The sequence below is a fragment of the Heteronotia binoei genome, chromosome 6, assembly GCF_032191835.1.
Source record: "Heteronotia binoei isolate CCM8104 ecotype False Entrance Well chromosome 6, APGP_CSIRO_Hbin_v1, whole genome shotgun sequence".
In the NCBI taxonomy this organism is placed as follows: Eukaryota; Metazoa; Chordata; class Lepidosauria; order Squamata; family Gekkonidae; genus Heteronotia; species Heteronotia binoei.
In genome coordinates, this window is record NC_083228.1 from 2838463 (window position 1) to 2856625 (window position 18163).

An 18163-nucleotide genomic window follows, 5' to 3' on the forward strand; every position below is an offset into this window, starting at 1 on the left:
TGCCCAAAACAGTCAACTGTCCCTGTGGTTGCCAGGCACTGGACTGGCGGGAGACACAAGGCTAGGCCTCTGAGCTGGGAAGGGAAGCTGAGGGTCCTCATCCCCTCTGTGGGAAATCCCTCTACTGATCAGGTGCTGGTGGGGGCAGCTACTGAAGAGTACAAGGGAAAGCCCCTCCAGGGAGCTGGGAACCCCCAGACAGGGCAGGGCAGAATGGGCCCTGCAGGAGCCACCACAGACCCCCAGGGAGGGAGGGAAGACTTGAGGCGGCTGCACAGTTTCCCCAGCCAATGGGTTGCCAGCCAGATGGAGCAGGAGGGGCTCCTAAGTTGAACGTACCTTTCGTTGGGATCCAGCCACTGACCATCAGCCAGTCCCTTCTTGCCCACTTGCTGGCTGCTGTCTCTGTTCTCTTCCTGTTGGTTCTTGGCGATCTCCTGAAGGCCCGCTGGGGGCGGCCCCTCTGCCCCTGGCTCCAGCTCCATCGAGCAGCTCCGGAGGCGGGAGAGACTCCCCGTGGCCATCTGGGCAAGGAACCTGAATATCCAGATGCAGCGTTTCAGCCAGGCAGGGAGAAGCTCCGCTGAGCCAACGGTTGCGTTCACAAATTCGGCAAATGATCTGGTCTTGTGGAGCTCCATGACGGCCGGCCTCCCCCTCTGCCTGGCAAAGCAGCCCAGCAAGGCCAGGTCCTCAGCCAGCTTCTCAAAGAGGCCGCTCTTGTGGAAGAAGTCTCTGTTGGTGGGGTCGGAGTGAAGGGCAGCTGCCATCGCGTGGAGGGTATGGGACAGGAGAGCCATCACCTGGCTGTGGCTGACAGAGCTCCACGTGGCTGAGGGCGGGTCACTCAGGGAGCCCTCCATCTCGGAGAGGAGGGACAGCAGCCCATTAAAGCCACTGCTGGTTCGGAAGGCTGAGCGGCCCCTGGGTTGCTGCAGCGTCCGCAGGAGAGACTTTGGCGTGGTTGGAGAGAAAGGAAGATAACAAGAACTTATTTCCAGTGTTCCTCCCTGGACTCATGTTCAGTGCAACAATAAAGATGCCCCTGGATTGCCCCACTTGGGGCTGACAAGTCTCAGTGTTGAAATTCCTGGCAATTGGGGGGGTGGAGCCTGGGGAGGGCGGGGTTTGCAGAGGGGAAGGACTTCAGCAGGGTAAAATGCCCTAGAGCCCGCCCTCCAAAGCGGCCATTTTCTCCCAGGAAACAGATCTCTGCTAGCCAGAGGCCAGTTTTAATTCCAGATCATCAGGCCCCACCTGGAGGTTGGCACCCTGAGTCCCACTTGACAGTCACCTCCATCCAAAAAGTATCTCTGCACATGGAAGACCAGCACGTCAGGGCGCAGGCTAGACTAGAACTCTGCCCCCCCACCCCACCCCACCCAGATTGCCTATATTTCTATGTGCAGATAACATATTTATATATATATTTTAAAAAATTATTAACTGCCTTTCTACCTTGTGGAACTTTAAGGCGGCTTACAATGTAAATAAAACAACATTTATAAAAACACACATAAAAGACAACAATTTAAAATCTCAATTTGGACAACCAGTAAATAGAAACAAAATTAGTCAAATGCAGTCCTTAAAGGAAACCAGCTTCAACTGCCTCCTGAAGATCCACACGCATCTCCCTGAGGATGTTGTTCCATAATAGTGGCTGCCACCAAAAAGGCCCTGTCTCTTGTGTACCCACCAACATGCTTCTTTTACCCACGGGACCATCAAGAGGGATCTTAATTCCTGGACAGGAACATATGGGAGAAGATGGTCCTTCAGATTAGATCCTCTAGTCCCATGGCTATGCAGGACTTTAAAGGTCAAAACCAACACCTTGGAGTGGGCTTGGGAGTGGATTGGTAGCCAGTGCAATTGCTGTAATATCCAGGACACACCGTCCCGATAGCTGGCCCTAACCATTAGCCTAGGTGCAGGGTTCTGTACTAGCTGCAGTCTCTGAATATTCTTCAAAGGCAGCCCAAGCACATTGTGGCGGAACAGTCCTGCCAAGGCCTGCAGGCCCCATTCCATCCTGCCCTCCTGGGTCTTTCCAACACCTGGAGAGGCTTTTTTCTCTCTCAGTTCAACTGGTGCCACCACCTGGCCTTTGCAGGAATTGCCCGCTTCCTTCCACATCCTGGGGCCTTGCCTCTGTGTCTCCTACTGCCCTGAGTCTGGTTACCATGGGGACAGCCTGCTGCCCTGCACACCACTAGGGGAGCATCTTCACAGAGATGTCCAGCTCCCCTTTGCACGCAGAATGCTGCTGAAGGAATCCCACCACTTTGCAAAGGGTTAACATCATATTGGTCACAAGGGTCTCTGAGTGAGCTGTTGTCTACCTCACTGGGGGGTGGATGCATTCTCAGCACCCCTCCCCCCGCCCCCTTAATTCTCCAAATGGGTGTGAAAGGGCTTGCTAGAAACACAGACGGAAGACTCTATTAATGTCATTCAGTTTTGCATGCTAATGTATCAAACCAGGCAGAGACCCCTAAACGAGGCGCAAATTTAATAAATCGGACCTCGAAGTATCAGGATGGCTTTGACACATATCTGGAGAGGTCAGCTTTAACCACATTTCTTCTGGCTCTAACTCTGTTACCATTTAATCGCCTCAGAGTTAGCTTCCTTCTGGCTTTAATCTATAAGAGGCCTGCCTGCTGGAAACCCCTAACACAGTTACAGCTAACGGAATTTATTTTCACATCACATTATCCGTTATTCCTTATAATTGCCTGCCGCGTGCCACTCTGGAATACTGCAGGGCTAATCGCATTTAAGCTCAGGATTTAACAGCTAAATATATATTAGCAAATCAATCTGAATTTGTGCATAATGTAATCACAGTCCCGGAGGTTAGAGATAATGAATTCATTTTCTTACATTATATATTAACACAGTTATAATTTGTCAGAATTAGGCATCGAAGCCGCATTTCTATTTTAATACCAGTTTAGGCAAGCAATAAACTTAGACTTAAATGTGATTGTTCAGGAAGAAGGAGGAGGAGGAGGAAGAGACTGGATTTATACCCTGCCCTTCCATGGAAGTCTCAGAGTAGCTTACAGTCGCCTTCCCTTCCTTTCTACACAACAGACACCTGTGAGGTAGGTGAGGCTGAGAGCACTGCTCTTGAGAGAACAGCTCTGAGAGAACTATGGCTGACCCAAGGTCACCTAGCTGGCTGCATGTGGGGAATCAAACCCTGTTCTACCCAATTAGCTGCCACTTTATGGCTGGCTCCACCTCCTGCAGCAGCCATTTTGGGGTTGTGCCCATCACCCAGAGTTGGAACTCCAAAACTGCTTGTAAGATGAAAAAGATTGGGGACTCCTGTTCTAGCAGGACCCTGTGGATGGTTCCACACCATGCAGTTCTGGTACAACTGCCCTCAGTTGTATAGGTAGTTATAACGGCAGTTGCAGAGGATGGTGGTAACAAGCCACCTTGCTCCCCCCTTTACACCTCTGATGCTTCCAGGAGCTCTAAGCAAACCAGGAAAAACTGAATCTGAGCTTGGCGTTTCCAGCCGGTGACACTTGGGTGCAGCCTGGGCACTGCCTTAAGAACTGGAAGCATTTAGTAGGACTGCATACTTTTCTACTGAGATACGGAGATATTAGGGTTGCCATCTCTCAGCTGGGAAATACCTGGAGCTATTGGGAGTAGAACCTGAGGAGGATAGAGTTTGGAGAGGGGAGGGACTTAAATTAGCTATAATACCATAGAGTTCACCTTCCAGAGTGGCTATATTTCTCCAGGCAAACTGATCTCTGTCACCTGGAAATCAGTTGTAATCTCAGGAGATCTCCAGCTACCATCTGGAGACTGGCAACCCTACCAGACAAACATTTCCTACCATGCCATGTCTGAGCGTGTAGAATTCAGAGTGCCACACTTGCCTTGAGACTGAGAGAGGAGAACCACTCTTTCCAGGATGGAGTGAAAGCCAGTGATTACCAAGGGCAGGAGTGCATGCCACAAGATCACGAGAATCTACTGGTATCTGGCCTTGACCTGGGTGGCCCAGGCTAGCCCAGTCTTATCAGATTTCAAAAGACAAGCAAGATCAGCCCTGTTTAGTTCTTCCAAGGCTGCTGTGCAGAGGCAGGCAAAGGCAAACCACCTCTCTTTGTCTCTTGGAACTTCATGGGATCGCCATGAGTCAGCTGTGACTCAATAGCACCCTTGCCCTGACCACTGATGGAAGAGCGAGAGCTTCACCTTCAGCCGCTTGACTGAGAGTATCCTCTACCAACTTCTCCAGATCCTTCCCAATAGAAGGAACTACAAAGTTGCTGGGAATACACCCCTTCCCACTCCTCCATCACCTGTTTCTACAAAGGGTCCTTTGGAATGAAAGATTGTCAGCAATACAGGACATAATACGGGACCCTGAATTTTACTCCTGAAGTGATCTGCCTGTGAATTAGATCCAGGTGGGCAACCATGTTGGTCTGAAGCAGTTGAATAAAGTTGGAGTCCAGTCAGACACCTTTAAGACCAACAAAGTTTTATTCAAAGTGTGAGCTTTTGTGTGCCAAGCAAGTTCTGTAATAACATGAAATGCCTGGTGGAATGTGTCCAGGACTACTTTACCATATGTCCAGACAATAAAAACGTTACCAGTATAACGCAGGTATAAGAGAGGTTTGAGTGGGTGCTCCAAGTCAGTCATGGGAGCATATTGTGGGGCCATGCAGGTATCCATGATTGTACCGTTGATCTGGAGGAACAGCCTGTTGTCAGTGGAAATTGCTGAATTACAAGTTATTGCAAAACTTGGAACAAACATCTCCCCGGGACTCAACAGGGATATTGGTTTCTTATTTCATTACATATGCTAAACCCATTCTCACCAAGTAGAGCTATACATCCACTGTACTCCAATGTACTTCTTTCTTGAAGTAGTGTATCAGAATAATGTCTGTGATACTATGCAATATATCAGAATAGAGATCCTCTAAGAAAAGGATGTCAGTTTAACCCATGTTTGAGAGGAGACCAATAGAGCATGACAACAGACCCGGTTTATTACTCTTTACAGTTAAGACACCTAATGACATAATCAAGGACATGTCAATCTTCAGTCTTGACATGTTTATATCTTTGTGATGTTGCCCCATCACAGTTGAACCCTAATGACTGATAGCCATATAACTAAGCTCCTTATACTTTTAATCTGTTAACAACATCTTTGTTATTCCTTATGCTAATTTACTACCCACCCTTTATATGTAAGATTCTGTTTCCGTTTCATTCTGCCTGAGGAAGTGTGCTTGGCACACAAAAGCTCACACTTGGAATAAAACTTTGTTGGTTTTAAAGGTATCTGTGAATTAGTTCTGGAACTGCTTACAGCTAAGATGAACTTTGCTTCCTATTGGAAATCTGCTGCTCCACCTTCATTCAATGGTTGGCACAGAAAAATGTGGTCAGTTGCGCTAATGGCTAAGTTGACATATTTCAAGAGAACTGAAAGCTGTAATCTGGCAGGCCAGTCTGGTGAAAATTGAGTTTATTTATTGCTTCTTGGAAAGGAATAGTGACTTGGAAAGGAACTGTCCCATCCATTTGGGATTTTTTTATTTTCTACAGCTATTAAGGAGGTGCATGCCATTTATTAAAAATGATAAAATGAGAACTTTGAGCTATCAACACTTGTATTGTTTTCCTTCCTGAAACTTGTATTTTCCAATGAAATAAAAATTCAGAGAGAGAGAAAACAAATGACTGTCTGCTTCAGCCTCTCCTCCACTGGAAGCATGTAAAACAGGGCACCAGATGCTGGAGGAGGTGCTCTTTGGGGAATCTTGGCCCTCAGTCATTGAAGTACTAAAACTGAGCCCAAGCAGTTAGAACTGGGCCCAGGTGCAAACTGGCAGCTGATGCAGCAATGCATTCTCAAGAGAATATGGACACTGGGCCCCAGGAAACATCTGAACAATTATCAAAGGCAATCTTGTAATTCAAAGTGGATGTTGCCAGGGCACATGTGACACTGACTACAGCTTCTGCTGGCACCCCAAACTAAGCTGCTTCCATGCACACCTGTAGACCTCAGCATCCTTTCTCTCCAGGAGGAAGAGGGGCAAGGGTCAGGAGGAAACCTCCCTCCCCCTCCCCTCCACCATCAGGAGTAATGCACCACCCTCTCCAGAAGATGCTGGAAGGACAATTCTAGATTGGCTTTAATTTCAACCAACATCATTTCCATCTTGACTAAGTGGATTAAGCTTCAGTTTGCTCACACCCAACCCTCCACCACCTCCAAAGTCCAGGTAAGAGTTTCCACATTTGCCTTGAGGTTGTTGGATAAGAGAGAGAGAGAGAGAAAGAGATTGTGTGTCATCCACAAATTGATGGCAGTTATTTCACTTTAACTCTTTAAACTGCCATAGGACTTCTCCTTATATTGATGGCACTGTGTTCTAGTTCTCCAGGTGATATCCCATTGGGTTAATACTAAATAGCATGGGAGAGAAAATGGAATCCTGGTTTAACTGAAGGCCCAAAAGTCTTCTGAGACCCATCTGCCAGGAAAGGTTGGAGCCATGGCAGAATAATACTGCCCTCCAGGTGTTTCTGGACTGTCCTCAATTCTGGTTCCACTCAGATCACGACATCAAAACTGCCTCATTTCTGGGCTGCTGATGGGAGAGGGTATCCCTGTTAGCTCTTCAGATCTCTCAACAACTTTCGGCATCATTAACTGGGGTATCTCATCTGGCTGGGACAATATTGGTGGAAAGTACCACCAAGTTGCAGCCAACTTATGCAACCCCTGCAGGGTTTTCAAGGCAAGAGACAAACAGAGGTAGCTTGACATTGTGTGCCTCTGCATAGCAACCTTGGTCTTCCTTGGAGGTTCCTACCCAAGTACTAACCAGGGTTGCTTCCACTCAGCTTTTGAGACCTAACGAGACGGTGTTAGCCTGCCCCATCCAGGTCCGGACTGATGAACAGAGGTGGTTTGCCATTGCTTGCCTCTGTGTAGCACCCCTGTAGTTCCTTGGTGGTCTCCTATCCAAGTACTAACCAGGGCCAATCCTATTTAGTTCCTAATATCTGATGAGATACCCAGAGCCATCCAGGTCAGGACATGTGTTACTGCACCATAGTCTTAACTGCTTCTTGCCTACCAAGCAGCCTCCTTTGTGTATATCTCCACTCAGCTTTTGCTTCATACGGCATTTTGCTGACTGCAAATTCAGAGCTAAGACAGGTAGAAAGGAGAAAACTCAAAATGCCAGACACTTTCAGATAAAGAGAGGAGAAGCCCCCAACAGACATCTAGTCTTCCTCACCTTCAGCAGATCAAGTTTGAGGTCCAGTTCTCCTTGGGTGGCAGAGCAAAGCGCCCCAACCACAGTGCTCATGTACTCCTCAGGGTTCACCACCGACAGCTGTTCCAGGATCCTCAGCGTGTCAGTTCGGTACAGCTCATCATCCAGAAAGATCTTGATGTAGGGAACCATCCCATAATCCCGGAGAACCACTAAAAGATTAAGGAAGGGAAACTAGTTCACGGGCCATGCTCACATCTCATTGCCAATCCACTGCAGTTTAATAATAACATTCTGAAGACTGACTAGATTACTTTAAATGCATGCCCTCGGACACAGACTGCCCTAGTTTTAAATTCAGGGAGGGGAGGAAGAAAAACGGAAGAGAAGAAATTGGCCCAACAGACAGATTTATGGGAGATAAGGAAGAAAGAATGTGTCACTGGTAACTACGATCAAGATAATTCATGCCATATTCATGCTAAAGATAATTCATGCTAAAAAACAGTTTCCATTTGCTGCGCAAAAACACTGATGCTTGCTGCAGCCCCAGCACAGATAGTGGGAAATTGGAAGGAAGCGGCGCTGAGAAGACGAGCATGAGAGCAGCATAAAGTGAGAGCGAAATCGGCCTGTGTGATTTTGTAGCTGGCTCCACCAAATGAATCAGCCATTTTGTGGCAGCCATTTTGTAGCTTCACCCACCACATGATGTCAGAATTCCAAAGGTTCCCAGAGGCTCAAAAAGGTTGGGGACCCCTGCACTGCAAGGTGGTGCTCTAGCAGGAGAAGAGAAAGGTCTGGGAAGAATTCTCCCCTGTTGCAGAACTTCCCTTCCACTCTCCACATTTCCCATTGATCAAAAAGGAATTGATTAGAAACTCAACTCCCAGTCCAAAAACTGGACTGCCAGATTTCAAGGAGAAATGGGCCAAGAGGAATTAAGAGAATTTCTCTGAATGAACCTAGCTGGAAACGCTCTGTGAGGCAAATGTGGATGTCAGGGCCTAAAGAAGTTAAGCAGATTTTTGAGACAGCTGTTTGTACATTTTTGAAATGGCAGAACCTACCACCGATCTTTGTGTAAAAGTGCGTAAAATCAGGCTGTATCCATACATCGCTGGATATGGCGCTATCATTTTGCCCCCCCCCCTACAGCTGATTCTTTAACTGTGAGGGACATTTTCAAAGACTACAAGGCATGGTGGTGGCCCAAATCACTGCTTGCCCTTTGAGAAACAGCACATACAGCCTTCCCTCTGCCAGCCCCAACAGGAACAAAATGAATGGTCATCTTCCTATGCGTGCTGCTTTACTTTCTAAGGAAATATGCGCTTAGATGCCTCTTTGAATACACAATCCACTGGAAGCCATGCCGTACAGATAGGATCACCCAGGGGGCAATGTACATCTTTCATAAACTTTCCTTGCAGGTCAGTTGGCACTTGTCTGTAGCCAACCATCTATCAGTTCTGATAAAGAAAGATGAAGGCGAAGAAGATGATGACGATGATGATGATGACGATATTGGATTTATACCCTGCCCTCCACTCTGAGTCTCAGAGCAGCTTACAATCTCCTTTACCTCCCCACCCCACGCAACAGACACCCTGTGAGGTAGGTGGGGCTGAGAGAGCTCTCACAGCAGCTGCCCTTTCAAGGACAACTCCTGCGAGAGCTATGGCCATTCCAGCAGCTGCAAGTGGAGGAGTGAGAAATCAACCCCGGTTCTCCCAGATAAGAGTCCACACACTTAACCACTACAGCAAACCGAGAGAACTTTCTTTGGGAAGCAAGGAAAGAAGATGATGCTTTAGAGACTCACAGGCACATGCCTCTTCCCCGCCCAAAGACAGTTCAGTTCTTGTTTGGTGGGACTGCCTGGGTGGCAGTGGGCCCTGCTTGAACTAGATCTCTGCCAAGGACGGAAGGTGAAGTTCCTGCAGGAAACAGGTCGCTCTCCAATCACAGTTTCCATTGGGAGCATGTGATCAGGATACTGAGATCGTGATGTGCAGCACACTAAAAGAAGTGGTGGCCGGGGGGGGGGGGGAGGAATCACATGTGGCTGCTGCAGTGTTGAGACTTAGAGAGATCTGGACTGCTCTTACCAGTGTTCCTAACAGACCCCACCAGGAGGACGGTCACCATCTTCAGCCTCCTACTGATGAGCTCTCTTTCCGTAGTATAGTCTTGACCTCCAGATGTTTGGGCTCCACCTGTGTGCAAAGAAACCAGACCAGTCTCCTGAGCATTAACCCTGAGGATAGGTTAGTGAAATAAAAGGAAAGGGGGGGGGGGTAACCTAACTCCTCAAAACCAATCCAAGATGTCTCACTTTTATGGACTGTCTGGAGAAGCAAGGCCATGGCAAGTGGAAATTAAGCCCCTGGTAGCTGCAGCTGGTGCTGGAGGAGGGCAACAGAAGAGGAGGGAGGGACAGTGGTGGGTCCATGGAAAGTGTAAAGGAAGCAGAAAAGGTACTTTCCTTTTGGGGGGGAAATGTCCCAAAAGTTTCTATCTTCAAATCTGGACCTCATGAGATGACAACTTGGGTTGCAAACTCCAGGTTGTGAAATGTCCACAGCATGGTGGCCAAAAGTGACAAACCAGCTTCAAAGCAACTCAGTTACAATAAATTATAATAAATGATTCTTATTAAGGATATTTAAAGTGAATAAACAAATGAATCAGTTTACAAAAAAGTTTGGAATAAATATTACAAATAAACTAGGAATATAAATATAAATAAACCAGGAATACAAACTCATTTCATAGGAAAGAGTCCAAAATGCATCTTCTATTTTTCCATAATGCTAATAATCAAAGTAAGTTCTCCAGATGTGCAGAAGCACGAATTTTTAGTGCACAGCTATGCACTATAAGACAAGGCAGCACTCCAATTTCCTCATTTCACAAGCGCTTCATCCAGCTTCAGGTTCACACAATTAAGACATGGCAAGAATGCTTCAAAGCATAATCAACTCTCTAGTGCATAAGAATCGTTTATCATAATTTATTGTAACTGAGTTGTTCTGAGATTAGTTTATCTCAGAACGTTTAGGTCAGGCGTGGGGAACCTTTTTTCTGCCAAAGGCCATATGGATATTTATAACATCATTTGCAGGCCATAAAAAATTATCAACTTAAAAAACAGTGCTCCGCCAAGGGAGAATGATTCAGGCCAGCAAAATTAATACAAATAATTGTTTTTCTATTTAAATCATGTGGGGAGAGCATAATCTGGTGCGCACAAACACACCCGGCCCACTGTCCTAGGCAAATGCGGGTGAGACCTGGAGATCTCCAAAATTACAGTCTCAAGGAATTTCCCAACCTGGAATTGGCAACACTTCCTATCAGGCAGCAGGAATCAGGTTCTGCAACAAAACAGTTTCCAGCCACCCTCCACCATGTCATCAGTCAGTATCTTGGTGGCATTGTTCGGTGAAAGTTGAGGCTAGGACAGATTTTCTAGAGAAAGACCCCCCCCCGCCCCCCCGGGGCCCCTAACCTTTTTGAGACTGTGGGCACCTTTGGAATTCTGGCACAGCATGGTGGCCAAAGCCACTTAAATGGCTTCTGCAGGAGGCAGCGCATATCCACAAAATGGATGCCTCACTGTACCTTCAGTCACACAGCGATTATTGTCGTGCTGTGATGGCAGATGCTGCCAAAGTTAAATTTTAAAAAACATACACAGCCAATCAAAACGCCAAGGCCCATGAGAAACCTTGCTGGGCAGAAGGCCCACTTGGTGGACACCAGGAAAGGTATTGGTGGGCACCACATTGGGGACACCTGATCTAGAGAGAGAGAGAAGCAGGGTGTACCTTTCTTCCTCAGTATTTTTGCTTCTTTGCGCAGCTGAGCCAGCAGCATCCCCAGGAGTCCGGAGTCCCGGAAAATGTCTGTGAAGAGCATGTCCCTTTGGCTGATGTTGCAGAGGCAGTGCAGGGCCATCGAGGTGCTGAGTGGGTCCACATTCTCCTTGATCAACGTCTGCATCTCCTTCAGGATATCGTGAGGAATGTAGGAGAGATCCAGGACCACTGACTCAGCCAGCTGGAAGAACTGAGTCTTGATCAGGGGCGGCTTGAGGGGCATCAGGCCAACGAACTGGGCGATCGGCTGCAGCGACCACTCAAGGAGAAAGAAGTTCATGGGATCCCAGGTCCAGATGGATTTTATGGCCAGCAAGATATGCTGGCCAACTGATGGGTTGTCAGTCTTCTGAAAGAGGGATTCAAGCACCTGGAAAGCCTTCAGGTTTCTCACTCTGTTTCCTGCAGAAACAAAACCAAGAGCAACCATTTCTGCCAGAGTTCCTGGGTGAGAACTGACAAACCCCACTTGCCCTTTACTCAAAACTGAAGGAAATTCAGTAAGTTTGGCTGTGGTAAAATGCCTTAGAAAGGAACGGACGCTGCACAACAAAGGTGTGGGCAGGGTTTTCAACTTTCAGGGTTTCCCAGGTGGGGCCTGGAGATCTCCAAGAATCAAGTCTCAAGAAAGCAGATATCAATGCCTCTGGAGGAAATGACTGATTTGGAGGGTGGATTCTATGGCATTATGCCCCACTAAGGCCCACCCCTAAATATCCACTAGTGTCTCAACATGAGCTGACAAACTCTAGGACCAATTTCACATGAGGCTTGTTCCGGGTGGAGAGCCCTTTTGCTCCTGGGGCTTCTCTCCATTTTCACACAAATTGCCCCGGAGCTGCAAACTGGCGCAGTGCTCTTCCACAGCAAGCAGGATCCTCTTCCAAGTGGTTTCTGCTTGCCACAGGAGAATGGCGCAGCAACTCGCAGCTCTGGGGCAACTTATGCAAAAACAGAGAGAAGCCCTGGGAGCAAAAGGGCTCTCCACCTGGAACAAGCCCTAGTGCAAAATCGGTCTAGGTATTCTTTGGGCTCAGAATAGAGCCCCACTGAGACAATGTAACAGGGATGCCAGCCTTCAGGTAGGAGGGGTTGTCATTCCATTCTGGGGGCTGTCATTCCAGTCCCAGAACACATCTGCTACCCCCAGGAACTGTCATTCCATATTGCAGCCTGTCATTCCTGTCCCAAGAAACATCTGCTACCCCCAGGAGCTGTCATTCCATTCTGGGGTAGGCTGTCATTCCAGTCCCAGAGCACTAATTATTTTCCTAGAGACCATCATTTCACTCTGGGGCCTGTCATTCCTGTCTCAGAACACTTCTGCTAGTCCCCAGAGGTTGTCATTCTAGTCCCAGAGCACTGAGCCTATTCCCAGGGGCTGTCTAAAGATCATTTGTTGAAGCCAAATGTAGGGTTGCCAAGTCCAATTTAAGAAATATCTGGGGACTTTGGGGGTGGAGTCAGGAGACTTTGGGGGTGGAGCCAGGAGGAATTGGGGGCGGAGCCAAGAGCAAGGGTGTGACAAGCATACTTGAACTGCAAGGGAGTTCTGGCCATCACATTTAAAGGGACGGCACAAATTTTTAAATGCCTTCCTTCCATAGGAAATCATAAAGGATAGGGGCACCTTCTTTTGGGGCTCATAGAATTGGACCCCCTGATCCAATCTTTTTGAAATTTGGAAAGTATTTGGGGGAGAGGCACTAGATGCTATACTGAAAATTTGGTGCCTCTATCTCAAAAAACAACCCCACCCAGAGCCCCCGATACCCGCAGATCAATTCCCCATCATTCCCTATGGGAATCATTCATGGAGGTGCATGATGGCTCTGGGGGCGGGGCTTCCCCCTCTGGCCAGCTAGCTGGGGGAGGGAGGAAGCCTATAAAACCGGGGGATCCCCCTCTGGGACCTGGGGATTGGGAAGCCTAGCCAAATGTGTTTTGCAAGTTGAACCTAAAGAGCAGTATTAACCATGCACAGGAGTGCAGTCATTTCCCATAAACATAACTATATAGTCTTTTTATTAATAATTTGTTCTAAATGCCTATTTTTAAGGTGGAGTTTCTAAGCAGTGTTCTAAGAAGGCAAGGTATATAAAAATCTAGGTGGCATAACTGAGTTTTCTTTGGGGTCATCACAGCTATGGCACTCTTCTGAATTGTTTCAAAATGCACTTGTTCTCACTTGTAGGATATGCATTTGAAGTGAGAAGAAGAGGATTGCTATTACTCTGTACATTGCTCAGAAACTGAGGGCACAGCAACTGTTCTTAATTCTGCCCTGGCTCAGAGACTCCAGCCATGCATTCACCAAAGGAAGGCATCTGTGATGCCATAATTTGGTAAATTTCAGTACAAAGTTCCCCTTATAAGTAAGACAGAAACAAGACTCCTGTAAATGAACATCCAGGAAAAAATAAAAAATGTTCCCTTACAGATTTTTCTGTGTTGCTTTCTTACTGTCAAATTTGTCACCATTAGTTTGTTATATGTGCATGATATGTATAATGTAGATCTCAAAGTGACTACTTCAAAAACAGGACACAGCAGGGGGCTGCTGAGATAACACTATAACCATTTTCCCTGGGTTTGGCCTAGCCCAAGGGCAGGGAGGTCCCCCAGGTCCTCCTAAATTTCTGAGGAGCCCCTCCCTAAATCCCCATGGCCCTGCCTCCTTAGAGAGTGACAATGGAGGCCCCTCTCTGGGTTTCTCCTTATGATGCTGAAGCCAGGCTGTTAATGGGCTTTCCTTTGTGGGAGCACATGCAACCTGTGCTGAAAGTGCTGCACTGGTTGCCCATCGCATACCGGGTTCATTTCAATAATAATAATAATAATAATAATAATAATAAAATTTTATTTATACCCCGCCCTCCCCACCGAGGCAGGCTCAGGGCGGCTTACAGAGTGTGGCAAAAGCCATGTTAAACAATAAAACAATTATACATTCAGTACCATTTAAAATTACCATTAAATTTACATAATATAAAAATCTAAAATCAATCTAAAATAATCTTATCTTATTGCTAACTCAATTGTTGATGTTAGTGATGGCATGGTGTTCATTTCAGGTTCCATCTTGGAAGGCTAGCCGGAAGAGGGCGGTTTTGCACGCCCTACGGAATTGGCTAATGTCCCGTAGGGCCCGCACCTCTTCCGGCAGCTGGTTCCACCATTGGGGTGCTTTTATAGAGAAGGCCTGTTCTCTGGTTATTTTTAGTTTGGCCTCCTTTGGCCCAGGTACTTCCAGAAGGTTTTGTGAGCTGGATCGCAGTGCTCTCTGGGGAACATATGGAGAGAGGCGGTCCCTAAGGTAAACAGGTCCTCGGCCATATAGGGCTTTAAAGGTAATAACCAGCACCTTGTAACGAACTTGGTAAATAATTGGCAGCCAATGCAGTTCCCGCAGCCCAGCCCGCACATGTTCCCACCGAGGTAGGCCCAATAGCGGTCTGGCTGCTGCATTCTGCACTAGCTGCAGCTTCCGGGTTCGGCACAGGGGCAGCCCCATGTAGAGGGCATTACAGTAGTCTAGCCTCGAGGTGACCGTTGCATGGATCACTGTTGCCAGGTCATTGTGCTCCAGGAAGGGAGCCAACTGCCTCGCCCGCCTAAGGTGGAAAAAGGCGGATTTGGCAGTGGCTGCTATCTGGGCCTCCATTGTCAAGGAAGACTCCAGTAGCACTCCCAAGCTCCTGACCCTGCGCACTGGTACCAGTGACGCACCGTCAAAAGCTGGAAGGGAGATCCCTCCCTCCGGACCACCACACCCTAGACAAAGGACCTCTGTCTTCGCTGGATTCAGTTTCAGCCCACTCGACCTGATCCAGTCTGCCACGGCTTGCAGCGCCCGGTCCAGGTTTATAGGAACATCGGCAGCCCGGCCGTCCATCAATAGACAGAGCTGGGTGTCATCCGCGTACTGGTGACAACCCAGCCCATATCTCTGGGCAATCTGGGCAAGGGGGCGCATGTAGATGTTAAATAACATCAGGGAGAGAACTGCTCCCTGAGGCATCCCACAGTTGAGTGAGTGTCTCTGGGACAGCTCCCCCCCAATTGCCACCCTTTGTCCCCGACCCTCCAGGAAAGAGGAAAGCCATTGCAAGGCTAGCCCCTGAATCCCTGCGTCGGCGAGGCGGCAGGCCAGCAGCCGGTGGTCGACCATATCGAACGCGGCCGAAAGGTCTAACAACAGCAATACTGCCATACCGCCTCGGTCCAGGTGTCGCCGGAGATCATCCATGAGGGCGACCAGAACCGTCTCTGTCCCATGGCCCGGGCGGAAGCCGGACTGGAATGGATCCAAAGTGGAAGTGTCATCCAGGAAGCTCTGTAACTGCAACGCCACAGCCCTCTCTATAACCTTGCCCAAAAAGGGCAAGTTTGAGACTGGCCGGTAGTGAGCCAATGCAGCCGGGTCTGATGTAGCTTTTTTCAGGAGGGGGCGGACCACTGCCTCTTTCAGAGGGGTTGGAAAAGAACCCTCCGGAAGGGATCTATTTATGATGTCCCGTATAGGACATCTCAGCTCCTCCTGGCAAGCTTTAATTAGCCAGGAGAGGCACGGGTCCAGATCACAAGTTGTTGGGCGTGCAGTAGAGAGGATCCTGTCAACCTCCTCTAGGTCGAGCGGGTTGAAACGGTCCAGGATCAAACCAGAAGACAGGCACGGAGCCTCAAGTTCACATACTGTATCTAATATGGCGGGGCAGTCACGGCGGAGTGACTGGACTTTGTCTGCAAAGAATTTCGCGAATGTCTCACAGCCTGTCTCTAATTCCTTAACATTTGGTTTGCCTTGTGGCAATGTAGTAAGGTTCCGAATTATCTTAAATAATTGTGCCGGGCGCGAATTTGCAGACGCAATCTTAGCCGCAAAGTATGTTTTCTTTGTGGCTTTGACTGCCATCTCATAGGACCTCATAAACTCTCTATAAGATGCTCTAGCCGCTTCGTCATGAGTACACCGCCATTGCCTCTCTAGCCGTCTGAGGCCTTGTTTCAGCTGGCGTAGTTCCGGGGTATACCACCGCGCCAGCCTAGTCCGGGGTCGCAGAGGGCGCCGGGGTGCGATCTCGTCAATGGCTGTGGAAAGCCGGCTATGCCAGGTCTCGACCAGGTCATTGAGGGAATCGCCAGAGGGCCAGGGATCCCGCAGAGCCATTTGGAACTGTTCCGGGTCCATCTGGCTTCGCGGGCGAGCCATAATGCGCTCGTCACCTAGACAGGTTTGGCAAGGTTCAAGGTGCTGGTTCTTACCTTTAAAGCCCTATATGGCCAGGGACCTGCATACCTTAGGGACCGCCTTTCCCTGCATGTTCCCCAGACAGCATTTTGGTCAGGGTCACAAAATCTGCTCTCAATCCCGGGCCTTAAAGAGGCCAGGCTCATGACAACTAGAGGCAGGGCCTTTTCTGTTGTAGCCCCAAGCTGGTAGAACGAGGTCCCTGAGGAGGTTAGGGCCCTGCGAGAGCTTGTACAGTTCCGCAAGGCCTGTAAGATGGTGCTCTTCCACCAGGCATTTGTAAATTAAGATCACAAGACACAACAGACTCCAAAACCACCTTGAACATGAACCTATGATCGATCTTTCTATATCTTAAATGTGGTTTTATGTTTAGGGTTTTATGTGGTTTTATGTTAGGCCAACCCCCTGGTCTGGGTGGGGAATCTCCTGCCTGGGAGGTTCTCAACTCGCCGGCCCACATTGGGCCGGCAGGAGGAACCTCCCCCTGCGTCACTAGCATGATGACATCACTCGGGAAGTAACATCATCAAAATGGCAGCGCCCGTGCACGGCCGCTCTAGGCGTTTTAGGGAAAACTCTATGGTTTTCCCAGACACTTTAGCCATTTGGGAGGTAAAACTCTATGGTGCAATAGGTACCATGGAGTTTTAACCTTCCAAATAGCTAGAGAGGCCAGGAAAACCATAGAGTTTTCCCGGAAACGCCTAAAGCCGCCCCTGCATGGGTGCTGCCATTTTGATGATGTCACTTTCGCGCACATCTTGGGGGATGAAGAGGACTTGGCAGCCCTATTTATGTTCTATGTATTTATATGAGTGCGTAAGCCGCCCTGAGCCTTCTTTCGCAGGGAGGGCAGGATATAAATTGAATTAAATAAATAAATAAAAGATGTCACAGGACCCTTGTAAGGATCTAGCATAGCAAGAGGCCCAGCCCCAGCATCCCCCCGCCCCTGGAAATTGGGACATCTTATGCCCTTGATCCGGAGAATCAGGTTTGATACCCCACTCCTCCTCCACACGTAGGCAGCCAGGTGACCTTGGGTCAGTCCCCATTCTCTCAGAGCTCTCTCAGCCCCACCTACCTCACAGGGTATCTGTTGTGGGGAGAGAGGAAGGGAAGGGGATTGTGAGCCGCCCCGAGACTCCTTGCAGTAGCGAAGGCTGGGGTATAAATCCAACGCTTCGTTTGGAGGTTGGCAACCCTACTTTTGTCCGATGGAAAGGTGGCCGGCTACAGGTAACTTTTTTTTAGTTTTCATTTCCACAGACACTTGTGGCAGCTTTGAAGTCCAGAGTGACTGGGCCTGAAACACCTTTTCATCTCCTAGGATGTGGCTAAGCTCCCAGGCATACTCCTCCACAGCATACCCTCTTTTCTATGCCCCCAGCAGCGACACTCCTCTCTCTCTCACTCTCCTGGCCTCCAGATACACACCAGTGGGAGGGGGCTGTTCCATGCTGAATTGTGGAAGCTGCGGGTGGGCCACATTGCCTGAAACCTTCAGCTCTGTTTGCCCACAAACGGTGAGATGTGCCAAGATGTCCAGCGTTTCTTGGAGACTCGTGTCTCCTTCGCCATCCAGTGGCCCATTGTACCTGGAAACAGGAGGATGGTATCAATATAGGCATCCATGGGGAAATTTCCCTCAGCACACCATTGACTGCAGGGCTGCTGCTCCACTGAAGGACACGGGAGTGCAAGCAGCGGGGCTCACACTTTTATTCAAAAAT

The 18163-nt window shown here is 48.6% G+C and overlaps 1 protein-coding gene across 1 annotated transcript in view; it reads right to left on the reverse strand.

Annotated features, from left to right (window-relative positions):
* Positions 1–18163, reverse strand: part of WDFY4 (WDFY family member 4) — a 215777-nt gene that overhangs the window by 179691 nt on the left and 17923 nt on the right. Inside the window, exons 7-11 of the mRNA XM_060240960.1 lie at positions 17868–18028; positions 11126–11578; positions 9404–9511; positions 7314–7504; positions 340–953 (exon numbers count right to left, since the gene is read on the reverse strand). Coding sequence (XP_060096943.1) covers positions 340–953; positions 7314–7504; positions 9404–9511; positions 11126–11578; positions 17868–18028 — 1527 coding nt within the window. The remainder of the gene's footprint in view (positions 1–339; positions 954–7313; positions 7505–9403; positions 9512–11125; positions 11579–17867; positions 18029–18163) is intronic.